Source organism: Solanum tuberosum, unplaced genomic scaffold (genome assembly GCF_000226075.1).
Source record: "Solanum tuberosum cultivar DM 1-3 516 R44 unplaced genomic scaffold, SolTub_3.0 scf00062, whole genome shotgun sequence".
Classification (NCBI taxonomy): domain Eukaryota; kingdom Viridiplantae; phylum Streptophyta; class Magnoliopsida; order Solanales; family Solanaceae; genus Solanum; species Solanum tuberosum.
The window spans coordinates 1,757,411-1,774,790 of record NW_006238987.1 but is presented as its reverse complement, the minus strand read 5'-3'; the positions used below and the strand labels follow the sequence as shown (position 1 = coordinate 1,774,790).

The following is a 17,380-nucleotide window of genomic DNA, read 5'->3' as shown; positions in this document are numbered from 1 at the left end:
GTTTCAATTAGTTAAATATTAAAAAATAACTAAATTGAGAATTATAATATTTAAATGTACACAAAAATATATTACCGGTTTGAGAAAAATCATGTAATCAGTTTCGAGTACCAATAAGTGTTTGAACATTTTCATGGTGGATGCAACTTCTATACTTAGTGATTTCCTAAAAAACTTTAAATAGATTTTGAGTTTGGATCTCTTTAATTTTAAATTTTAATATTATATTATATTTTTTTAATTAATTTGTATTAGCCCACGGGCCGGCCCTACCTATATTTCTCAAGCCCCACAAATCAGCAGGCTTATTCAGGCCGGGCTAAAAAGCCCTTTTTTTAAATGGGCTCCAAAATTTTTAGCCCAGCCCTATTAAATCTCGGGTTAGGCCAGGCCGGCCCAACAGGCGTAGCCCATATTGACGGCTCTATTCATTATCAACTGGGCATATGTGTTCATATGTTGGTCTTATTGGCCCAAGTAGTTTAAGAGTATAATTATATGAGTTATTCTAGTATGCTTGGTCATGTGAGGTACTGGGTACCCGTTGCGCCTCTCTAGGACTGGGACGTGATACATTAGTTTGTAATGTTACGTATTTTACTAGATTTTGGTGCCTTCAAATACGTCCAATTACATGTATCTCGAATGGTCAAATTTATGTCTTATTTGTTGTGGATACAATGTATTAAAGTGGATTCGCATGTATCTAAGATATACATAACAGATCTCTCTCACCGCCTTCGCCTCTCTTCTATGTATCTGGTATCCTAAATACGTACCAATTACCTCAAATACATACATATACGTGCATCTAGTGTGATTCACATGTATTTGGGATGCATACGAATCTCGCTCACTCGCCTCTCTCCCTATTTTTGTGTATCTGGTAGCAAAAATACATGTATGTAAGTGTAAGATCACGTAAAAAACTCTTAATTAGTGATAAGATATATAATATTTTAAAAGTACGAATAATAACAATATATATAATAATAAACTGTGTCTAATCGTGTATTTTTTCCTAAAAAAATGTACCAAGAGCAAAACAAGATTATTGATCAACTAGCTCATTTTTGGAGCCATAACTGATGAGAGCAATTTTGAAAACTCTTGCACGTCCTCATATTTTTGTTAAGTATAAGAAGTAGGTCATGAAAGTATTATTCAATCAATACTTCTCTCAATAGTTATCACTTTTAAAACTACAATATCAATATTAATTTCGTAACAATTAAAAACAAAAAATATCATAACAATTAAAAGTCTGGAGAATAACTTAGATCTAGCGTCAACAAAGTTGTTTGTTATTACAACAATCCAAGCCTCTCACGTACCTTTTGGCTAATATAAATGAATACTATCCTTCTTATTAAAAAAATGTAAGCTTTTATCGACAAGAATATACTCTTCAAAATCGTGTTCCTCTAACTAGTAACTTATTAAAAAGTAATTTTATGGGGTTTTTTTAAAATCTAAATATATGAATGTTTGACTTTATTTTACATTAATTTTTTTTTACATTATCAGAATAATTTTGTTCTTCGTAAAAGTCATTGCAATTTTCATACATACTAAAACGTGAATCATAGTTGTTCATACAATTAACATTAAACTTGTGAATGATTTATACATTATGCTCTATTTGATTTAATTCAAAATTGAATTTTCATAAACACATATAGTTTAGAACATAATTATGAACAATTCTATAGTTTGCCGAATTATATTTCATGGCAATAGTTTTAAAGAGGGGGAAAGTGTGCGAGATCGAGAGAGACATAGTAAAGATGCAAGCAAATTGTATATCAAATACAACTTGTACCTCAATTGAAATCGAGATACATTGTTTACAAATATACATATACACAATTTTCTATTCATCTTTCCCAAATCTCGCTCACCTATCTATCTCAATATCTCACACAGATACACATGTAGCTTTGAAATTAAAATATAAATATACATATACATATTGTATCACACCCTGAAATAAATACACATATACAATCTTTATCAATATTATGTGATACACAAACGAGAAAGCATTGACACAATATTTGAGTACTGTGTCGCCCTTAAAATAAATATATCAATTTCATTCAAGATTACACTTTAATAATAGTCATATTATTTTTTTATGATGCACGAATACTTTTTTTCCCCAATATGTTAGATACAATTGGTTGTATCAATCGAAGAATATATCATTTGATGTACACAATATTTTTTATATTTGTATTAGTTATGTTGTGATTATTTCTCATATAATGTTTGATTTGGTGTATTAAAAATAACATAAATTGCATATTTCTTCAAAAAATATTTGTTTACAAATTACCCTCCACAAATATAGTAAAAAAGATGTGAAAAAGTTTTTGAGAGCTAGTTATTTCTTTAATTATACTTATGCAATTTTTTTTTTTACATTAATTATATATAGTTTAATACCAAATAGAGTACATAGATTGAAAAAAAATACCACATAAAACTAATGTATATATTATTTTTCGTAATGTACACTACCAAACGAACCTTAAGGACATTTATGACTTTTCCTTAAGGGCCTGTTTGGAAGGACATCCTGATAATTGGATTTGGTGTAATTGGTGTAATTACACTGTCTTGTCTTGTTTGGAAGGACTAGTAATTACTTTGTCAGCATGTAATTGGTGTAATTGGCAGAGGGTAATTACACTCTACAATTCACAGGCAGAGGTTGTGAATTGCTGGTAATTACATGGTGTAATTATCACCTGATTACTTTTTAATTCTTTTATTTTATTTTTTTGTTTTAATTTTTTTAACTTCTATTATTTTAAGTTCTTTTTTATTTTTATTATTCTAAAAATTTGTAAAAGTTTATTTTTATTTTATATTATTATATTTTCATTTTCTTGTTGTTCTCAACTTTACTTTACGTGATTCTATATAATTTTCTCGTATTATCTATTTCTTTATGTCATGCTTATTTTCTCATTAGCATAATTTTTTTAGTATTCTAATTTTTAAATTAAAATCGAATTTATTGTTAAGTAAGGTTATAGACTTACGTTTTCTTTATTAAGAAAAAATAAAAATAAAATCATATTTATTGTTATGTTGAAATTTGTTATAAGAGTATTATGTTAAATTGTTTGTTTTGAATTTATAACATATTTTATATTTTCAGTTTCATTTGTATTAGTAATATTGAATTTACATTGCACGTTATTTTTTAATTAGACTTGATAGATTATATTTTTGTCAAACATTTAATAATTTATGACATTTTATTTATATATTATTCTTTTTATCAAACATGCATTTCACGATGTTCGTAGAAACTTCATACTTTTAGCTGTTACGATCAATTCAATTGAAAGATATTAATTTGAAAAAATATAAATCAATTGTTTTTACATAATATTAGTTACAGAAAATATGTTTATTAATTAATATATTTTAAAAAAGAATATATATCTTAAATATTTAATTTAATGTCATTTATAAAGTTTTTTATTTGTCTAGTATAAATTTTAAATAATTAATTTTTATTTTTAAAATTTATTATAATTTTATGATTGCAATTGTGCATCCAAACAGAATATGTGTAATTACACTGTGACATCCAAACAGGATATGTATAATTACACTGTGACAACCAAACAGATCAGTGTAATTACTAGGCTGATAATTACTACCCTAGTAATTACACCAATTCCAATTACCAAGTGACTTTCCAAACAGACCCTAAAAGAACTAAAGCCCAAAATAAGTTTGAAAACATTTTTGACTTTGTTGTGAATAACTCCAACTCAGATTACAAATGGGGACCCACAGTTTGTTTCGCTCCCAGACAATCTCCGTCACCGCTTAAGATGCTACGTGTGAAAACTACGCAATGGGTCACTGCTTGTGACAAATATATAAAAAGACAAGCAAATAAAAACTGGAAAAACTAATTACTTTATATTTCCTTAAATTTATCATTGGTCCGTCATGTTTTATATGTGACCACCAGTCAGTTTAGTGAAACCTCCTAATACAGGTGTGATATTACTCAGCTTCACACAGTTTGTGAGAGGCGTTACAAAACAGTGTTCAGAAACTCAGGAAAAAGGCTAAAAAAGCACCGAATTGAAGAGAGAAAGCAAAGAGGAGCCATGGTGGGTGAAGAGAAGAAGAGGCATCAGATGATGCAAAACCTGTTCGGTGACCAATCGGAAGAGGAGGAGGAAGAAGAAGAGGAGGTTGAATCCGAACACGAATCCAATCGTCAGCCTTCGGTTCGATTTTTTACTTTTTTTTAAAAATCTGAATTTCGATGTTTTTGATTAATCGAGTTGTTTTGTTGTTGAAATTTTAGTCGGTGAATGAATGTTATATGTTTTTGTTTGGTTTTCTGCTGAATTTTTGAACTTGGCCCTAATTGGTTATATATCATGTATGTTTATTGGTTCTAAGGGTACAAGAATGATTTTAGAAGGGAGAAATGAGCAGGTTTATTCCAATTTAGTACTACTTTATGCAGGAAAAAAAAAATCAAGAAAAGGAATCTTGAATAATCTTGAATGTGTGTAGCCAGCTCTGTGGTTTGAACGAACTTACTTGTTCTATGGCATGTCAGCTGAATGAATGTTGAAAGAGATGCTATTTATATTATTAACTTTGAGTTTCCTATTGAATGAATTCGTAAAATTTGAATCCTATTTGGAAAACAAGAATTAGGGGATGCTTTTCCTATAGTTGTTGGTATATACATTTTGTACAGACGGTTGAAGTCGTGGATGATTCTCTCTGACGTACAGTCTTATTGCTTGTTGGTGTTATTTATCGTGTATGAAGATTTTTTTGGGCCATAGTAGTGTAGTTTTCTTTGATTGTTTCAGCCCTCTACTTGATGACATTACTTGAAGTGATCTAACATGCTCTTTTGTGTTAATGTCTTGGTCAAACAAAATAAAAGCTTCATAATTCCAGTCAATGTTACCTTTGCTTCTTGGAATTGGAATTCACATTTTTCATTCTTCTTTGTGTTTGGTTACATAAACGTTTGGACTTTGAAACTGTTCCTTGCTACTTTTTTCTTCTTCAGGATGACGGGGATGGAGGCTTGGAACCCGAAGGAGAAGGCGAAGGAGAGGGAGAAGTTGATATTGATGTTGATGTAGAAGGTGAAGGTGAAGGTGATGATGATGGTGAAGGTGAAGGTGAAGGTGAAGGTGAAGGAGATGGTGATGGTGAAGGTGAAGTAGAAGGCCAAGGTGAGGCTGAGATGGAGAGTGAAGGTGAAATGCAAGAAGTTGATCCTGGGCAAGGAGAGAGTGAGGGTGAAAGAGATCAGAGTTCTCAGGAAATAGAGGTTGGTGATCAGAGGGCACAAAGTGAAGGAAGAGATTCAGAGAGTGATGAAAAAGAAGATTATGGTCAAAGAGTAGTGACTAGTAGGAGGCGGGATGTAATTGACAGTGAATCAGAAAGATCTGAGGAAATCCGCTATGGTGACAATGAAGACGAGGAAGTAAATCAAGCAAGAAGTCCAAGGTATTGCTGTTTCTTCCTGTCTCTACTATCCCCCCCTTCCTCCTGATGTTTTTGCTCGGGGAGAATGTAGAAATATGTTTTGGTCTTCTCATAACCAGCTCATGAGTCCTATTGCAACTGCTAATTGCTGATTCTGCTAGGGTTTATCTGTTGTAAATCCTTCATATCATTTGATATCATATAGCATGTGGACCAATAGCAAAAAACACATTATAAAAGGTTTGGTTGCATAAGTTGGTTGGTGGAATTTCGATTTCTCATCTTGGAAAAAGGAATTCTTCTCTGATGTTGTTTCGTAGCATCCAATTTTTTTTTTTATCACAGTGATCTTCTGTTTTGCAGTAGGTCTCCTGGGGAAGAGAAAGATGAGGCTCACTTATCCTCTGCTCCGGAGATTCGTGATGTGTTTGGGGATTCAGAGGATGAAGAAGAGGCTGATTATGTCGTTCAGAATAAAATCGACGAGGAGCAAAATGTTTGTACAAGTGCTAAATGAGAGGCACATTTCAACTTTAGTAGTTGTTTGGTTCACTTAGGGATTTAAAATATTTCTCATTGCAGATAATGGATGAAGAAAATAGCTACGGCAAATTGCAGCAAGAAGATATTATACCTGAAGATGATGGTGGATACGAGTCTGAAGAAGAGCATGTGGAATCTAAAACTAAGGAAAAACCAGTTGGGCCCCCATTAGAGCTGGAGATCCCATTGCGTCCACCACCAACTTATTCAGACAACGTCAGTACTCTTTCTTGTTTCTACTGATGTAATTCAGAAATATTTTTCGTGTTTCTTCCTCCCCCCCCCCGGTTGCTTAGTTTGCAGCTGAGTTGTCCAATTTCTAACATGGATTCTTTAAATCCAAGGTGGTTATATTATGTCTTATCCTCTGAAAACCTTGGATAGATTTTAAGCTTCTATTGGAGAAAACTTCCAATCAGACTAAACTGTGTCCAGTTATTTCTTTTTATACTAGCAAATTCAATTGGTCCACATGATGCGATTGCTCATGTGGAGTTGTCATATATTTAAAGCTTCATTCATGTTTGTCATTATTGTTTCCGCCTTTTTTATCAACCCGAACCTTAATGATTGAAAAATATCATTTGGTGCTTAATCCTGAACTTTTTACTTGTTCACTTTCTTATGATGCAGATGAGCATGATCAAGGTTTCTAACATAATGGGCATTGATCCCAAGCCCTTTGATCCAGAGACATATGTTGAAGAGGACGCTTTTGTGACTGATGAATCTGGATCCAAGAAGCGCCTCAGCTTAGTTAACAACATTGTTCGATGGAGGAAAGTTAGGAAGCCTGATGGCACAACAACTGTAAGTGAATTATATTTCTCCAAAAAGAAAACTGCAAGTGAATTTTGAATAAACTCGTTTATACCTATATGCTCGGGCATGGATCAGAAAATCATCTCATCTTGATTCATCAGTGTAAGTTGAGCTCTATGGCACAACAACTGTAAGTGAATTTTACACTTGTTTATGTTGCACATGCTTGATTCATCAGTGTAAGTTGAGCTCTACGGCATGGGTTGTCTGATGATGCTAGGAAACTTTTTTTATTTTACAACAAATGGAACTTTGTTGTTCTGAAGTGTTAATTCCACATAATAATTAAAATTATCAAAATGTTAGTGGAAGGAAAAATCCGAGAGTGTGCCTAGTGGTCAAAGAAGTGGGTTCTGAAAGGGGTTCTCGGGTTCAAATCCCAATCCCAACTGAAGCATGATCTTTTCGCGGTTCACATCTATCCAAGCCTCGGGGGAAGGGTTATGAGGTAGCAAGTACCCCGTGGAATTAGTCAAGGTGCTTGCAATCTGACTAAGAATCACAGTTATAAAAAAAAATCTTAGTGAAAGGAAAGATAAATAATGTGACAAGCACAAAAGGGAAAAAAGAAGAACAAAAGGCATAAGGTACATCAAATGAACATGAAATCAAGAAAACGAGGAGGTACAATAATAGGTTATGTTTCTAGTCTTGCTTACAAAAACCTAATAGGTTATCTTGACTTTAATGTCTTTGGTGGCTGGTCAAATACCGCTGATGTCTATGTTGGAGCTAAAGCTTTCAAAGCTGGACCATGCAATGACAAGTAAAATCCCCCTTCAGCAAAAAAAGAGTAAGGATTATGTCTTAAAGGAAACATTGTGTATTGGTCATAGGGACTGACATAGAAAGTAGAAACAGATACTTGCATGTCTATATAGCTCTACAAGGTGGACTTGCTTGTTAGTTATTTATCATTGATCATACTTTGATAACACTTTAATATTTTATGTGAGTTTGGATTCACAGATCAAGAAAATTTCTGATTCATTTAGCATTTCTTGCTACTGACTGAATGGATGTTTCTGTATGTAGGTAGAAAGCAATGCACGCTTTGTGGAATGGTCTGATGGCAGTGTGCAATTAATGATTGGAAATGAAGTTCTGGACATATCTACGCAAGATGCGCAGCAAGATCATTCACACCTGTTTCTTAGACATGGAAAGGTGAAATCTCATGTCTATTGTCATATGTGATGCATATTCCTAGTTACTTTGGCTGAGAAATTTCTGGGAAAATAGTGGTCCTTTCGTCAAATCAGCAGACAGTTTTTTTTTAATAAACAATAACTTTGTATTATATCCAGAACAGTACTTTAGGTAGTACTGTAACCATATTTACAAAATGGACTCTAGAATGCTTCTATCTCTGTCTATAACGAATCAAGTACATCAATAATAGACACAGAATCATTAAGAGTATCACTGGTTACACCAAAAACAGAGCAGTAAGATAAAGTTAAGCTTGATCTTCTGCACTTCATTTTCTACACCTTCATAGCATCTGGTGTTCCTCTCCTTCTACATTGTCCACCAGATGCATGCTGGGATGAGTTTCCATCTACACCTATTTTTAGCTATTACTCCTACTTCATCCCAGCTTCTCAGAAGTTCAGAAACCTTGCCTGGCATGACCCATGTTAGGTTTTTAAGGTTCAAAATAATACTTCCATAACCTGCCTGCGACTTGCAATGAAGAAATAAGTGGTTGACCGTCTCGGCAGTCTCCTTACACAAAAAACACCTTGAACACATGTGAATTCCCCTCTTAATCTGTCCCTACATTGTGCTTATCTTTCCTCACCGCCTGAAGACTCCTTTCCCTTCAACTTTTCAGGCAGTTTGCCAGTTTCCTCCCTCAACCTGTGATCTTTATCCCTTTTGCTAAAGTTAGGCTGCATGTTTCCCTCATCCCTCTTATTATTGAATACTATTAAATTTTTGTATCTCAATACCTATAGCCTATGTACTTTATGACATTTATTGCATTGTGATCCTTAGCATAAATACCTAACTCGCAGGGAATACTACAATCACAAGGGAGAATTTTAAACAAGATGAGGTTTATGCCTTCATCATTGACATCGAACTCGCACCGTTTATTGACTGCCCTTGTTGATTCACGTCATAAGAAAGTTTACAAAGTGAAGAACTGTTTCACCGACATTGACCCTGAGAGGGAGAAAGAGCAAAAGGAGAAGGTAAAATTGATGAGTAATGGATTTTATTTTGCTCTTGGTACGTTGTAGCTGGTAAGTTGACTCTGACTTTCTTTTTGTCTATGAAGGCTGAAAGCCAAACAATCAGGGCAGGTGTACTCCTCAATCGGAAAAAGGAGAAGGTCAGCCGCAAATACATGCCTACGTTACGTAGGGAGCGCCAACTCTCTCCTGGTTTCTTGGAGGATGGGCCTGAGGAGGTTAGATATATATTTTTTTCATTTGTCATGCATATTGTAGGAAAGCATTATTCAGTGGCATGATATATAGAAACCTCCTGATCCCTGCTTGCTCTGAAGTGGGTGAATTATCTGTTCAACACGATTCAATGTTTATTTTAGTGTTGCCTTGTGGAAGACATTAGTCGAACTACTCAGCATTCCATAAGAAAAAGTTGCCACTCTGATCTATCCTATCTGCCTATTGGAATTTTCTCCCATTATCAGGAAGAGGATACTGATTACTATGACTCTCGACGGTCTGCTGCTCGCCGTCGCTTTGATGAAGACTTAGAAATGGAAGCTCAAGCTGAGAAACGAATCATTAATGCAAAAAAGGTGCAGAAGTCAAGTGGAATCAAAGAAATTTCTTGTTATTTTTTTGCTACTTTATCAGCTAACATGAAGATTCTCCCCTTTGTCAGAAAGATATTCCTAGGCAAACATCATTGCCTGCTCCAAAGCATTCTCGACGTCCTGTTGATTTTGATGACAGCGAGAAGGAGGAGTCTGAGTATGAAACCGAAGAGGAAGAAGAGGACGAAGAGAGGTCTCCACCACGTAGAAGGGCTGTCCAGGAGGAGCCGGAATATGAAGAAGAGCAAGAGCGTGATCAGCGTGAGGAGGAAGAAGCATATGATGAAGAGTCGGAACAGGAGGAGGTAGGAAGCTGTTCTTCATTTTCTAGTTATAACCCATCTGAATCTTCTTGATCATGTATTGCATTTAATAAATAGGTATCTGTGAGAAGCTTAAACTTTTACTGGGAAGTTCCATACTTTTGTTTGGTATTTCTTAATCTGCCTGTTTTAAACTCTTGTCCCAGTACTGTTGTAAACTTTCTAGACACATAGGCCTTCTCATAGTGGTTAGTGAGATGGTTCAACAAGATTTGTTTAGTGTTCGACTCTGCATGCCATTTTCCTGGGAAGACGTGTCAGATGTTCTCTGCCAGTAATTTGTTTGAGGATAATTTTATAAACATGTTAGTCAGGGTAAGGCTTCCTCAGCTGGACATGCTGAGTAAGACCTTAATGATTGCTAAATATGGCAGTGAGACTTCAAGACCATGTGGGCTGCTTGCCATATCCCTGTCCCTTACATTTTTGCCGCAACTTGGTGGCACTACAAGCTATCAACTGCTATATCTGTTTTTTCTGTGGTTCTGGCTGTGTAATGGTTTGGAGTTAGGATTGTTCGAAATGTGAAACCTGTTATGTCGTATTAAATTAAATATCTAGGAGCGTGACAAAAACTACAAAGCTGCCAGCTTGGATTTCAAAAAGGATAATTACCTTATCTAGCTTATTCATCTAGTGTTCAAATCTTTGAAAATACTAATATTTTTATTAGATCTGATTTAATGATGATAAGTGCTTTTAGTATAAAAACACTTGTTCAAGTGTTAAATTTTTTGAAAAGGCAATTCTTGCTGGTAGAGGATTTGGAAGAAATTCTCGTTATGAATTCGAGTTTTTGTTCCTAAAACTTAGACAATATTTCTGATGAACAACTTGCCTTGCTAATTTAACCTATGAATTTCTAGTTGAAGTTCATTTTTCTAACGAACAATAGAATCAGAGTAGACTCCAAGGGAATCTTTCCATCGGTCCTAGCCTTAGTGAGTAAAGTAACTCGATACATGTATTGATTGGAGTTAGCTGGTAATTGGCGAATTAGTCATGGCATGCACAAGTTGGCTCGGATGTTAATTTTAATGTTAAAAGAAAAGTAACCGTATCAAACTTCTGATTAAGTGTTTGTATACACACTATACGTCTCCCAGATGGCCTCCCAAAATGGGGCATTACAATTATATCATTGATCGCTTTGGTATTTATTGTCCATCGATCCCTTTAGGTTAGAAAATGATATATATATATATATATATATGGGGACTAATTCTGCCAACGTGAGCTTTGCAAAGTTTTGTTAGTCCGAAGCTCATATAAAGATGATTTTGGTATGTGAACAACTACAATAGCACCACAAATCCAGTGTGATCCCACAAGTGGGGTCTAGGGAAGGTGGGGTGTACGCGGAGGCGCAGACCTTATCCCCATACCTTTGCAAGGTAGAGAGGTCGTTTCCGATAGACCTTGGCTGTATATGGACAACTAGTTTTGAAAAACTTTGACTATTATGAATCCTCTTAATCCTTCTCAAAAAAAATTATGAATCCTCTTAATAAGGCTTGAAGGGACGACTGACGAGATTGATATGAATGATTCATGTAGCCGACTTGAAATTAGTTCGAATTGAGGCTTAAATAAGTAGAATTGGTATGTAGAGCTATTATGGACTAAGAAGATTTACATCAAAGATGCACTGTTAAAGATGCCAATTGTTCACTACCTTATTGGACCCATGATTTTAATGGAAAAGAGATCAAGTTTTGAAGCAATTATGCAGCTTGATACTTAATAATTATTTCTTTGCTGCTAAAACAATTTTGGCGGTCATCATTTCATGGAAATGAGGGGTACATTACCATATGGTCTCAAGACAAATGGTTTGATTCATTGACCGTGGATGTGGCTAGAATGAGAAATTAAATCACAAGGTTTAGTTAAAGTAACTAAACAGGCGGACATAATCCATATATCAACATTTCTCGTGAAGAAGACTCTTTCTAAACACTAAAATTTCAGGCAAAGGTCATTAGGTTAAATATGCTCAGAAGAGGACAATACAAAGGAAAACATGAAAAAAATGCAGTATGAGTAGTTTCTGCCTAGGTGTTATTCCGATAACAGCAAAAAATGGTACTCAGTGCTTTAGAGTTGAAACTAAAGTGTCTACATCGCATGAGCAAAATAATTTTTTTTAATGCATCTAAGTTGCCTGAGTTATTCAACAACAATAAATGTCCTCTTCATTTAGCCTTGAAGAAATGATGTGATCGGGGTTTCGATGGAAATAAAAAGTGTTTTTCCTTTTTCTGGCAATAGCCATTTATTGGTCAATGGTTGGTATATTTATAGAAGAATATTGGATGATTAGTGCGATCTGTTTAATCACTTACGAGATATGGATATCTCATGAGGTGTTTCGTGTTCCTGGTGTTTCATTTCTTACGGTCGCTTGTCCCATGCATCAAGGTCCTAAGGGTTGTTCTTAAGCAATGCACTCTTTCTAAAATTACATGCCTTTGATGCAAGGTCACGTTTTCCTAAGGGTATCAGTCTTCCTCTACTGGTTGAATTTATATTTCTGAAAAAATAATTGGATTTTGTAGAACTAGTAGAGATAAGATTATAATAGCATGCGTATAGGAATAGATGGGTTTCCACTCCATACTTCTAAAACATTCCACTTCATTAATCAATTAATTTTACTTGTTTGAATGATCCCTTGATGTCGCTTCATCGGTAATATTAGGGCCCAATGCCTGGATATAAGGTTTTGAAATGCTAGATGACACAATAGTACAACAAGAAGAAACCCAGTGTAATCCACTAGTGGGCCTGGAGATGGTAGAGTGTACGCAAACCTTATCCTTACCTTGTAGAGATACAAAGGCTATTTCCGATGGACCCTCAACAAGAATGACACAATAGTAAACAAGAGTAAACCATTGCGGGTGCCGACAGGTGCAAAATTTCATTTTGGAGAAGTTAGTGATGTCGTCATATGCAATGCGTAAATCAGCATGGATTATATATAATGTACGAGTTAAATTTTTTTCTATCTATTAAGAAAAAAATGTAAAGACTTGAAATACATGGATGAAATGAGGTGTGTTACGTGAAGGCTATATTGATTTTCGGAATAGTTGAGCTCATATTTTTTGACATGGCTACTTGAGCTCACTGCTTACTTTTAATGGATTCCAACTTCGGGCTGGCTGTATGGATTTTCAAAATGTTTTAGGTATTTAGGTAGTTTGATGCTAAGTTGCTCAGACTCTTCACTTTTGGTGCCGCACCCATGTCGCACGACATGGGTGTGGGTGTGGGATCCGTGTCTAATTTGGTCAACCGATTTTGGGTACTTTGACCAAAATTGATGGGGAGAGTTTGGATAGTTTTAATGATTTCTATAATCGATACAAAAGCTAAGGTGAAATTAAAGAAAATTGAATACCTTTTATATATAAAATTCAATATCACTCCTTTTCCTTTATTCACCTTCCATGATTCTCCTCAACTTTTCCACATAATATCTCATAATTTAGGTTTTATAACTCTACTTTTTAGATATTTTAATTATTCTTAGGCGGATCCCCACACCCGTATCCATACATGGATCCATATCCCCGAATATTAAAAATTAGATCATGAAGGATCCGGCCTCTAGATCTGCACCCCTATCGGACACCCGCACCCGAGTCCGAGCAACTTAGGTTTAATGTGTGGTTATGCAATTTTCTCTCTAGTTTCCTTCTTTTAAATAAAATGAAAATGCATCAAGTTCGATGTATACGAAAAGTTCTTGAAGTGAAAGGCTGAACTCCAAGTTTTTTTCTTACACCCTCCCTAGGAGCTCCCACTTTTTTTTTTTGCTCACGTGGTGACTCGAGCCCACAACCTTAGAGTTGGAGGTGGAGGGTGCTTACCACTTGTGCACTCTTGTCGCAGAACTCCAAGTTCGATGTAGTCCTTCTTCAACAATAATGAAGAATTTGAAGCACTATTTTAAATTGCCGAAATTTAACATTTGTCCTCGCCTACCACATATCGTACACTGCTTGCCACCATCTTCAACTTACCAAATCATTGATTGCATACCTAAGCAAATGACTGCTATTATAGGCAGTCCCCAGTCCCACCAGCACATAAATTGGCCCAATCTCTACTCTTCCCTCTTCCCAAATAGTTTCAGTATGATTAGCGAAGTTTTCTTCAATGAATTTTATCTCCAAGTGAGAGTCCAGATGAAGATGCATGTCCAGTGCTTTGTGCTCCTACTTTCATGCTGAGACAGCATTAACAACATCAAATGATGAGAGAAGGGGGATACTTCGGTACACAAACATAATGGAAGAGAAAATGGAATCTAACTTCAAAACAAACGATATCATTTGGAAGGAGAGAAAACTGTTCACTAGCTTCAGGGGCATAAGGTGGACTATGCTTGAAAGAGAAAGTCAGGCTCTAGTAAGCTGGAACAATGAGGGTAGTGGCCGTATAGACAAAAACAGATGGAGAATTGTTTCAGCAGTGATATGATGGACCATTTGGAATTCAAGATGTTTTGAAGTATCAGTAGCCCTTTACATAGGATTAAAATGAACTGCATTATCACTTTATGCTATTGGTGTAGTTCTGAGCATATAGATGATCCTGTAGACATTATAGACATCTTAGGATCCTTGTAAGATGAAATAGGACCTCGAGATAGTTTTTCTTTTTATATTTGCTATGCCTAGTCTACTCAGTAGTATGTAGCTCCGTGTTGTAAATTTTTGGGATCCCAGCCTTAGTGCTGAAGATTTACATACAAACTTGTTACCTTCATAAAAAAAAAAGAATGAGATCTTTTCAGAAAGTCAACGAATCTGTAGATTTTACTGGAAGGTGGTAAATATTTATGGCAGTGATCTTGAAAAATTTCCTGCCTTCTATATCTTTCACTCTCCTTCTGTGCATTCTTTCTTTAATTTCTATTCTAAAGTTTGATTCTTCTGAGTATCATGATCATGACCATCATATTTGGTAGTCAGTCCTGTTTGGAGTCATCGTTCAAATAGGATTTTACCTTGTTAACAATCTCAGTCTTAAAAAACCACACCTCAGCTGGAGGCAGGCTACACACTTTTATGGTGTCTGGCTTCTAGAGGGAAGACTGGAAGGGAGCATAGATTACAGGGAAATCATTCTAAAATTTCAACCTTCGGAACCAGAATGTCCCCCATTAACATGCTATGTCCTACCTGCACTAAAGTTGATTGATCAAAGAAATATTCTTTCTACCCGTACCTTCTAGTTCTTTTTGGAGTTCTCTATTATGGTTAAAAAAAATTGTTCTGCGCTGATTAACACTTCTTTGCATGCTAAATTATTAACTTGGGATTCCGGTTCCATGCAGTTTGATGAATTTTCTTATCTGAATTTTGATTGTTAAAGTCATTTACTCCATTTCTCTTGCTTTCGTCCTTCTTTTTGTGGTTCAAAATTCATCAGGAGCCAAAGCAAAATTTAAGGGAACCAGCATCGAGTCACAAGCGGAAAGGGATTGAGTCAGATGAAGAATCTCCTCGTAGGAAGATTCCAGCTGCTCATCGCAGAATGGCAATTGTTTATGACAGCGATGAGGATTAAAATCTAATGGCGTGGAATCTAAGACAAGTGAGTGTTGGATGTGAACTAATTTAAGCTCCCTCTATCCCATGCTTCTTCTGTGATAGATTTCAAGGCTTCTTTTTGATGAATGTATGACATGCTGAGTTGTATTTTCGTCTTGCATAAATACATGTCTCTGCTCTGGAGATTTTTTTTGCCCCTTCATCTTTTGTCTTCAACTCTACTGAATCACAAGTTTATTGCTTCCGTTGAAAGATTAATTGCTGAACGTCCTGTTTTTCTTGTAAATTGATTATACTAGAGTTTATGCGTAGTTGCTGGCGCTTGGCTGTAGCAATTGAACTAGGTCAAGTGCATGGATTTTTATTGAGATGTGCAGACTAGTTGCAATTATTGTTTTCCATCCAAAGACATTAAAATTTTAAGCTGGAAAACTTCTAGTTATTTACTCCCTTTGTTTCAATTTGTTTCGTCTTACTTCCTTTATTAGTGCCTCTTTCTTTTGGCAACTCTTTAATTCCAACTTTCCTTTAAAACCACAATATTAAAGGACATTTTGGTACATTCTACATATCTTATCTTTAGTTTAGGACCACAAGTTTCAAAAGTCTTCTTTACTTTCTAAACTCCATGTCAAGTCAAAACCAACCAAACAAATTGAAACTGAGGGAGTAGAAAGTTTGTGGCTGTACGGTGGTCAAGACGTTCTCTGTGGTAGAGTAGTAGTATTAAAATTACCATCAGTTAATGAATCGTCATATTGGTTCTAGCATAACTATAGTGGTTATTATATCTGTATGTATACTATCCAGAGTTACGAATGATGGTTCATTCTCAAAAAGTAAGAGTTAGGAGTGTTGGTGAAGTGGTGGTGCGTGCTTTTCTTTGAGATGTATGTACATCATTTAATTTGCTATGAAACTTAAGTGCTGTGCTTATCTGTAAAGACCTATTTTTCTAGTTTTCACAAAGCTGCATGCACACTAGATTTTTTTTGGACTGAAGTTTGAAATGCGAACTACTTTTCTTGCTTCAGGTTTGCATTTGCCTAGCAAATTTGCACAGGAGATTGTCACAGGATGGAATGGGATGCTTGAAAGCCTGGGATTTGAAAAGAGGCATCAAGAGCCTGAATGTTGTTCAGTTCTACATCACCGACCTACCTTAGGTTTATACTTTCAGATATCTTTCTCATGCTGAATTTGGCAATGAGCCGTAGCAGAACTGATGTTACCTTTTTCTTCCCTTTCGTATGAATTGTTGTTTAAGATGGATAGCCTGGGTTTTTTTTATCGGTGACCTATTTATAAATGAAACTTGAAACTTAGTACAGCTTGCTGTCGTCTTCTCTTTACATGTTCATCAGTTTTTCCCCTTGCTCAATTCAGCAGTTATTCTGAACTGTACGAAAGAGAGTGGCAAAAGCATGCTTGCTTTGCACCTTTCGGTTTCTGTTCTTGTAGTTTGATTTCTGAAAAAGGTACCCACAGAGATCATGTGGAACTGATTCACTAAAATCTGGTAAGTCTTGATTTTATTCTGGCTTCAAAGAACCAGTGGAGCAGTTTGGGCTTCTGTTTTCTGGGATGGTTGAGGTATCCAAGCGTCTGCAGGATACCTTCAATGTGGGCGCTCTTGCTTAGAGTGACAAAGATGCTTCATTCTTTCTGTTTTAATCAAGTTTTGTTGAGCCATTTTGTGATTATATTCCAATTGTTAGTGATGCATGGGTCGCTAACAAGGCCCCTAACCGCTCAGATCACTTGCTCGATTGCTTGATGTTGGATCGTGTTCCTCATTCCGTTTCCTTTGCTGGATGGAACAGCCCAAA

At 35.5% G+C, this 17,380-nt stretch overlaps 1 protein-coding gene across 5 annotated transcripts; it reads left to right on the top strand.

Moving 5' to 3' along the window:
* The first annotated feature begins 4,054 nt into the window (after positions 1–4,054).
* On the top strand, positions 4,055–16,881 carry LOC102594311 (protein LEO1 homolog). 5 transcript variants are annotated; one of them, XM_006345074.2, is made up of 13 exons: positions 4,055–4,265; positions 5,075–5,165; positions 5,196–5,523; positions 5,866–5,998; positions 6,085–6,261; positions 6,679–6,855; positions 7,903–8,034; positions 8,889–9,068; positions 9,155–9,286; positions 9,533–9,643; positions 9,730–9,966; positions 15,430–15,594; positions 16,586–16,881. In XM_006345074.2, the coding sequence occupies exons 1-12, from the start codon at positions 4,143–4,145 to the stop codon at positions 15,565–15,567; spliced, it is 1,959 nt and encodes a 652-aa protein (XP_006345136.1). In that variant the 5' UTR covers positions 4,055–4,142; the 3' UTR covers positions 15,568–15,594; positions 16,586–16,881. The 5 variants fall into 5 exon arrangements, with proteins under 5 accessions (XP_006345136.1, XP_006345135.1, XP_015163191.1 ...); XM_006345073.2 differs by having other exon boundaries at positions 5,075–5,523; positions 5,869–5,998; XM_015307705.1 differs by having other exon boundaries at positions 5,075–5,523; positions 5,866–5,989.
* The last annotated feature ends 499 nt before the right edge of the window (positions 16,882–17,380 follow it).